This window comes from Hevea brasiliensis, chromosome 6, assembly GCF_030052815.1.
Source record: "Hevea brasiliensis isolate MT/VB/25A 57/8 chromosome 6, ASM3005281v1, whole genome shotgun sequence".
Taxonomy (NCBI): Eukaryota; Viridiplantae; Streptophyta; class Magnoliopsida; order Malpighiales; family Euphorbiaceae; genus Hevea; species Hevea brasiliensis.
In genome coordinates, this window is record NC_079498.1 from 22,521,014 (window position 1) to 22,530,447 (window position 9,434).

The 9,434-nt window shown below is 32.5% G+C and overlaps 1 protein-coding gene across 1 annotated transcript; it reads left to right on the forward strand.

The window, feature by feature from the left end:
- Positions 1-8,473: 8,473 nt before the first annotated feature.
- On the forward strand, positions 8,474-9,189 carry LOC131180611 (B3 domain-containing protein At2g33720-like). Its single transcript, XM_058147957.1, has 2 exons — positions 8,474-8,580; positions 8,649-9,189. Exons 1-2 carry the CDS (start codon positions 8,474-8,476, stop codon positions 9,187-9,189), a joined length of 648 nt encoding a protein of 215 aa, XP_058003940.1.
- Positions 9,190-9,434: the final 245 nt, after the last annotated feature.

The following is a 9,434-nucleotide window of genomic DNA, read 5'->3' on the forward strand; positions in this document are numbered from 1 at the left end:
CAGTCCTTAGGACCCTTATGAACACAGTGAAAAAGAGAAAATCATGAAAAAGAACTATTAAGCCAGTAAAATAATTAGGTTAGGGAGCCGGAAGAAATATAGAATTAATTAATTACAAACCGGGATGAACCGGCGAGGGGCAATTTGGTCAATTGACCCCGAGAGCTGACTCCTGACCTAACTGTCAAATAAAATCGGAGAAAAGAAAATTTCAGAGTCGGGAATTAAATTAAAGAACTAATAGAAAAAAAATAAAGAAAATAAAAAGAAAGAAAAAAAAAGGTTTGGAAAAAGGTTATTACATCATGCATGACATCATGCATGATGCAATAAACCTAATATTTAAATAATTGAAAATTTGGGAATAAATCTTAATAATTAAAAGACAAAATAAAAAGAAAAAAAAATTGGTTTATTTTTTTTCATTTCCGTCAACTCTCATCTCCTCTCTCATCTCTCTCATTTTCTTAACCTCCTCCATTGAAGCTCACTAAAAAGCTTCTTAAACCCAAGATTTGAGCCATAAAATTTATAAGTTTCTTAATTAAAACTTGTAGTTGAGTCTTGTTAAGAAGATTGGGAAGAGAAAAATTTAAAAAAAGCTTGAAGAATCAAGAAGTTGGAAAGCTCCATTTGAGGTAAGCTCTCTTCCTTAATTTTGATTGAATTATAAGTATAGAAGTAAGATGAAAGTGGTTAGAAATACATGAAAACATGCAAAATCATGCCTATCTAGAACCCTAGGAATTTTGGCCAGCAGCAAACTAATGTTGAAATGGGTAATTTTGATACAAATAATGAAGTGGTTAAGTGTAAGTGAGGGTATGAGTACTAAAAATGCATTTAGAATTCAACAAGTGAGTAAGATATGAAAGTTAGGGTTTGGACCTAGGGTTTGGGAGGCAAAATTGTGAGAAATTGGTAAATGTTATATTTGACCTAATGTGAAGTGAAAAATGGTCATTTGTGACCAAATGAGGTTGGAATTAAAAGCCAATTCGGATTGGATAAGGTCATGTGCTGGCAGCATGACCAAAATCTCCTTTGAGAGACCAAAAATGAAATTTAACAAGTCCAATGGATATGGGATCAATTGGGGATGAAAATAGGCACTAAATGACACAATTTTCATTTAGGAAGCCTGCCCAAAGAGTGACTAAAACCTAGTGAACAAAGTGACCGAAGTTGAGAAATCGCAGGCTGCCCTGCACAACCTTTCCAAATGAACAGTATTTGTTCATTTGGTCATAACTCAAGATAGGCGGGTCAAAATGACCTGAAATTTTACCAGTGGTTAGATGAGATATAGACCTAAAACTTTCATGAAGAACACTAATCCAAATTATGCCATTAACCCAATCAAATTACTAAGCCAAGTTGGGTCACTGAATCTGCCGATTGCAAATTTGCTATTTGAACAGTAAAGTTTCAATGGCTATAACTCTCTCTAGAAAACTCTGATTTAGGTGATTCTTGAACCGATGGAAACCTAAGATATAGTAGAACATTTCATATGAAGAAAGTTAGACTAAATTATGGACCTAACTTGATCAAATTGCTGAACGAAGTTGGAATTAATAATCTATTAGAACAAAATTCTGCAGCATGAATAGTAAACGTAATTTGCTTATAACTTGAGCTACAAAACTCCAATTGGGGTGATTCGAAAAGGAGAATAAACTTAAGACAATAAGGAACATTTTCTATGAAGAAAGTTTTACCAAATTCCAACAGTAAACTGACCAATGAAATAGTATAATTAGGGACACCAAAACTGAAAATTTGGTAATTTTGCCTAAAAGACCTAAGTTTTGAAAAAATGACCAAAACCTACAAGTTTGGTGACCAAAATGTGGTATGTGTGTAACACCCTAATGTTCGGTAGTGCGTTCCATTGTTCCAATGACCAGTGTTGTCCGGACAGCTAGGATGCCTAGGACTACACTTCGATATGAGTGAGGAGACATAAAATAATGAAATACAAGAAAAAAAAATACAAGAAAAATAAAGGAAAAATAATAGCAAAGAAATGTAATCAAGTTAAGCGAGCCGAGAACCCTAGCGATGGTTGACCGCACCGGGAAGTCACGGCGTGGACCGTTAACTAGCCCTGGACCGCGGGGAACCCTGGAAAATATTTTTAGGACTTAAATAAATGTCTATTGAAGTATAAATACCATTAGAAATATCAAAGAAAAATTAATTAATAAGTACAAAGAAAAGTGAGAAATCAAAAAACGGACAAAACCCGGTGTTATCGAAAAATCTGGAATGCAACCCGAACAGGGGCATTGTGGTCATTTGACACCCCGAGTTGTCTTTTGACCTAATTTTCCATTAAAAATAAATAATATTACACTTAAAAAATGTCATGAAAAATTAAATTAGTGGTACCTAATGTAAATAGCAAAAAATGGGAAGCTTAATGTGGGAAAATGAAATCTTGGATTAAACTAATAATTTATTTTGACATAGTGCTCTACTAATTCATCAAAGTGGACCACTACCACTTCATTTGGACAGCAGATCATCTTCTTCCTCACTTCTCCAAGAACCAGCCAAATTGCTCCCAAGAAGATCCACCATTGACGTCCACTTGAAAGCTTCGTGCAAGCTTGATTTAAGCTTCCTTCTTTGCACCTTCCTTCATTAAAGTTAATCCTCACACCATGGGCAGTAGATAGGTAGCAAGAAAGGAAGGTTTTTGTGGAGTTTTGAAGAATTTCCAAAGTGGTAAGTTTGAGTTTTTGATTATTGTTTTATTAAAGTTTGTAAGGATGTTATGGGTGTTTGATTTATGGAGAAATTTTTGAGGTTTGATGTTTAAATGGAGAAGTGTACTTTTGGTAGCCATGGAAACACTTTGAAGGCAGTTTATTCTTGCTTGTAAATGATGAATTAAATGATTGATTAAATTTATATTGTGTAGGAAATTGTTTGGGTGATGTATACTTAGTATATGTAAATGTGAATTGAAATTTGAAGCTTGGAAATTAATGGAATGTAAAGGAAACATTGTGGCAGGTTGTTGACTCTTGAAGAATGCGGGAATTCATGCTTGGTTTATGGTATATTAATGTTGATTTGTGTTGGATGTTATGGCAGTTTGAGTGCATGTATGATGGTGTGAAGTTGGACTTGTAAATGAGCATGAATTGGTGATTGAATTGTTGTAAATTGGGTTGGACAAATTCTGCACTTATTGATGCACGTTGAATGTAATTGTAAGCTGCCAAAATGACCTATAATATGTTGTGAATTATGTTTAGATTATGGTACAAACCAGAATTGGCTTGAATGTTGAGTTTGGTAAGTGTTAAAAGTGGTCTTTGATGTGTATGAAGGAAATGTAATAAGGCAGTTTGCATTTTGGGCTTAGAACCTTAAGTGTGTGACTCCAATTGGTATGAAACTAATTGGAGGTGAAACTAGGCACAAAATGTGCCAACTTTCATGAAGGAAGCTTGCCAAAATTCTGCTTGCAAGGTAGCTTGAAAAATGACCAAATCCGGATTGAGTGGAATTGAGGCCTGAAAATTGACCATTTGGGCAGCAGTTAGTGTTTAGACCATAACTCACTCAAAACAGGTCCAATTGACCTGAAATTTTAACCATGAATAGTTAAGACCCATATCTACAAGTCTTATAAAGACACCAAAGCCCAGAAATGACCATAAGCAAGTCAAACAGCTTGCACAAGTTCGGATCCAAAAACTGGCCGAACCTAAAATGACCTAAAGTGACCTAAAGTGACCAATTTTGGTGCAATTTGACCAGCAATAGTAAAATGACCATAACTTGGTCTATATAACTCGGAATGACCTGAAATTTTGCCCCGTGGCTGAGGTGATCGGATGAGTACTCATTATATAGCTAGCTCCCTTCCTCATTGATTTCGATTAGTGGGATTGTGATTGCTTTGTCATGGTGTACAACGCGGCATTGATCGGAAATTTTGTGTCATGGCTTAAGTTGTGAATGAATTGGCAACACTGTATTCTTAAATTGTTCGAAAAAATTGTGTTATTATGCGAGTTGATAATTTGTGAAATGGAGTTTAAATTCTTATTGACATTCACTGTCTTTTGAATTTAACTATGTTTTGATCACTGAGATTTATTGTGATATTGTGTTAAATTCCTTATGACATTCATTGTCTCGAATTTAACTATGGTTTTATGTATCCATCATTTATATGATTTATGAATTGTGATTTAAAGTTGTATTTAGTTAATGTTGTGCACCACTGAGACATTGTCTCAGCAATAGCTTTCCATTGCTGTCGCAGGTAGACAGACGGACAAGGCAGCAGACTTGGCTGCTAGTACATTCAGCCAGAGATCATCGGGTATATTGAGTATACCACATTTTGCATTTTGTACTGTAATGTATGTTCACTGTATGTATATATTGTTCTTGGTTTTGAGCAGTTGTAAATTAAACTTGTACATTGAAGTTGTAAAATAACTTATGAGTTATTTTGGCTTGTAAAATTTGTACTATATTTCTTTTATCTCAGTCTTTGAAAAATTATTATGGATTTGAGTTGAAAAACATATTGTATTGAATTATGTTGGAGTTTGAGATTGAGAAATATATTTGAAGTGCTTTTTACAGGTTTTTTGAAGAACTGTTTTATTCAAAATACAGAGGGCACTCCGCCAAAATTTTTACAGAAATTACTAATAGTCCAAATGAGTTAGCTATTTTACTTCAATTCAAAAAGGTTTTTAACACCTATAAATTGTGCTCACCACTATAAAAAGAAGTAAGAAAAGTTTTAAAATCCCTTGTAGTGTATTTAATGGGTTATCAGTAGACGAAGTTGGTAATTCATTAGGTATACTATGGGATCATGTTATGCCTTACAGAGGGGTAGGGTGTGACAATATGGGTGAAGTTGGAGTTCCCATACCTATTAAGCCTTAGAAAGTCAACAATTTGACTTAAATAGTGTAGTGAATAGTAACCCGAAACACAAAATTTCAAGAACGTCGAATTTAGCACTTAGAGCTAGGTAAAAGTGAAGTTAAATTTATTATTGGATTTATGCTAAGTTATGGTACTAAAACACTGTGAAATTGTGTGTTTCAGTGGAAAAGAATACCGGGACAGAACCCGAGGAGTCGAGTCAAGGTCAACATGCGACTCGTTTGAGGTTTGTGCACGACGTATACTTTTTATAATCATCTTTTGCGTGCTATTTTGAATAATGTGAAATATTGAATTATGGCATTCTTATGATGTTTTGATTTAAATTGTTAAAAGATATTATGTATATTGATATGACAATGTTTAGCAAATTGTTAAGATAAGTTTTGAAACCACAGTGTCATGACCATATATTTGAACACCTCACTAGCATGACTAGTGGGGGTAATTAGTTTCGAATTTTGATTCCTTCTCTGGAGAAGTGTTGAGGTGTGCCAGTAGAAGAGGATGTGAATAGATATCCATATATTTGAGCTAGCTAGCCTTGTGATGTGATTTCTCTTTAGCCTTTGGCTATTGAGATTCTATTTGTTTCGAATGGCATGATCTAACTGTGGGTTTTATGAAATGTGTTTTGATACTTTGAAATGAACTTGGTTTGCATTTAAAATCTCATAATGCATGATTCGTACTTAATTCTCATGTTCAGCCAAAGTTTTGAATAAATGTGATTTAAGTTTTGCAGAAAGATTATTTTAGTATGTTGTGCACCACTGAGTCCTAGTACTCAGCGATAGCTTCTATTGCTATCGCAGATACAGAGACTAGAGGAGCAGCAGACTGAGCTGCTGAGGTGTGAGGAGCTATCAGCTGGAAGTCACCGGGTATAATTTATACCTTAATTGTAAATTTTTCTTTTGATGTATGTATTGCATATAAATGTATGGACATGTAAATGAGTCTTGAGCAGCTTGTACAAAATTTGTATGAAGTTTGTAATAAAGTTTAGTTTGTATTTCTTTTGATGTAAATTTTATAAGAATGTATATAAATCGTTTTGTCTCTACTGAAATATGAGTACAACTATTTTATTTAATTTAAATGAAATGTATTGCTAGTATTCTGAGGATTATTGAATTTTGAACTTGAGAAATTGGTTGAAATGATTGTGGAATTGTTGAAATTGATTGAGTTTGATTGTGAAATTGAAGTAGTAGTTGAGAAAAATTTTTGAAAGTGCTTTTTACAGGTATTTGAAGAACTGTTTTCTCAAAATACAGACAGAACTCTGTCAAAATTTTTATAAAATTTGTAGAAAAATAAAATGGGCCAAAATTTCCAACTAGCGTACAACTTAATTACATGTTTTAAATACTTATTAGAAATGCTCACCACTTATCAAAAATAAGAAAATTGTTTTAAAATCCCTTGTAGGGTACTTAATGAGTTATCGGTAGGTGAAGTTCGGTAGTTCATTAGGTATTCTACGGGAATATGTTATACCTTACAGAGGGGTAAGGTGTGACATGTGAAGAAACATATGCTGGTGAATCAATTGCAAAGAACATCTTTGCCAATGATAGCACAGATTGGAGTACTAACTTCATTGGACTTCTGATTCTGTGGATTCCGAAAACTTTAAAACACCCCACCATTACTCTCTTCCACAACATCTGACCAACAACAAGAAGAAGATCCCTATTCAGATATAGAATGCCACTATTCAGAATAGCTCGAATCACAAGGTTCATTTACTGTGACAGATGAGTTCAAGCACCCTTAATCCACAATCTCCCCAAATTCGCTGTTTTCTGTGTCATCTATTCCGAATACTAAAGGATGAATTAATAACATCTCAATTGTGAATCTGAACTCATGATTCTTCACTAAACATCCTTCCAAGAAATACTTGCCATCCTTTAAAATCCCAGAAGGAATTTTAGGCAATTCATATCCATCGGCAATCCTTTTGAAAACTTCTTCAGTTGTCTCATCAGGGTTTGAAGTCGAACCCAAAGTGATTTCCCAGCGAACATCTTCAAAACCTTGCAACCAAGGGCCCAAATATCATAGGGAAATTAAAAATCATTTTAAAATGTCTAAAATTATTTAGATATTGTTCTAAATTATTTTCATTCACCCAAAATATTTTTACCAATATTTTGGTTAATATTATTTATTTTTGAGAAAATAAATATTTTATGTTCGACTTTAAATTCTTTCTATCTGTGTACAGAAATATTTCAAAACAAATATTATTCATATAATTAGAAAAATAAATGTTTTTATAAGAATTTTTTTATAATAATAAACATAATAATTTTTTAAAAAATTTACTATATTTAAAAAAATAATTTGTAAAACACTTGCGTTTTATATAAGCTTGTTATATTTTATTTATAAAAGCTTTCTTGATACATTTCCTTAAATTTTTCATAATGAAAAACATAACTGTGATGACGGTGGAATAATTAAACAAATTATAAAAACGATCATTTATATATATTTATATGACAAAATGTACAATGGCAAAGATATTAAAAATCATAAGCAGATATGTTTTCGTGTTTTAGAGCCTGTTTGATATTGTAATTGAAGAGTTAGATTTGCTTTTCAAAAATAGAAAAAAATCATTTTATCTGTTGAAAAAATTAATTTGAAAAAGATAATTTTGTTATTTAATGTTTTATAACTAAAATTTATTAAATTTAATTTTAAATTATTTTTTAATATTATCTAAATAATATATTTAACAATATATTTTTCTCAACCGATCCTTAATTTATAAGAATTTAAATTTGTAACTCTTAGTACTTCAATTCTATTAATAATGATTGATAAATATTTAAAATAATTATAATTAATTAACTAATATTGAATTTTAAATGCAATAAAATTTATTAACGAGTCATAAATTACCATGATTTAAATAAAGTTTTTTAAATTCCAAACTTTTTCAAACTTATAGATGGTGAAATGACCTGAAAAAGAAATAATAGGGAAATAAGAAAATACTTCTGAGAATTATTTATTAGTAAAATTATTATATATACAATAAATATGTTTATAGTTTTAATATATATATATATATTAATTAGCACACTCGAATCATTATGCACGAGTGAATCATTGATTATATATAATATATATCCTAATTAAAAAACTAATTTTGATAATTTGACATATAATTTTTGTCATAACAAAATGAAAAATGAAAAATGAAAAATGAAAAAAGAAATTTTATACATTAGAGCATTAAGATGGGCCTAAGTCACTGTCAGAAAAAGGTCCGGCTAAACTGGCCCAACAAGAGCCTGTTAATTTATAATTCTTAGAACCAATAATGTCAGCAAATTTTCATGTCCAACTCCGGAAAGGAAACCACAAAACTTCACCACCGCCCCAAGCACAGGAATCAGTTTCCAACTAGGATCTTAAATCCTATTACTTCAATGTTAAAGTTTCCTTCAATTCTATATATATGTGCATTAATCCCTGACCTCTCTCGTTCCATTAGAAACAAGTAAGAGCAATTTCAAGAATGGAGAAACAGCATTTGAAACCCTTTGGTTCTTTCTATGCTTCCACCACTCAGGAAGCAAAGAAAGATCAATTTCTTGCAGCTGAGCCATCTGAAAAGAAGCGGAAGTAGCAGCATAACTCAGACGGTGAAAAGAATAGTGGAGTTTCGACTGAGTTGACCCTTTCTTGCGGAGTTCCAAGCAAGATCAACAAGGCAAGAATCAAAGAAATCAATCTTCTCCTGATAATGAGATCAATGCTATCGTTGTTTCAAGTCGACTTGCAAATGAAGTTTCAACTGAGCTAAAACTATTTGATGAATCTTGGTTTACTGCCTCTGCTGCAACGAGAGAGGAACCTGTTGCATCCAAAGAATCATCGGATTCAGAATCGAAATCATTGGTTCAAAATATTGCAGAGACAACATCCAGCCCTGAAGATGAGAGAAAAGAGAGTCCGATGCATGATGTTCCGACAATACTGATGCTTTCTGATCCATGGAAGATTAAGAAGAAGCTCACTGGTAGTGATCTTGGTAACCTGTGCAGACTTTTGGTGGCATCAATATCAGTCAGAAATCATATTTTGCCATTATTGAGCGGTGAAACGGTTGAGCAGATTGAAAAAGATGGTGCTCCAGTTCCTATATGGGATTGCGATACTAATACCGAACAACATATGGTTTTGAACACTGGCGTTCATCGAAGAGTTATGTTTTCATCAAAGGCTGGATGATTCAATTTGTGAAGAGAAGGAATTTAGTTGAAGGAGATCTTATTGGGATTTATTGGGATCCATCAAATTCAAGATTCAATTTTTCTGTGCTTGAAAGAGCTTAGCAGCAGCCGAAGCTGATTATTCTTCTTATAATTTTTCATTTATTTACATTTTTTTTTCAATTATAGTATTGTTTGAATCTCACATCTATATATGTATCTAAAACTATTTCTCGTTCTTTGTTAGCTTTGTTAGGAAAATTT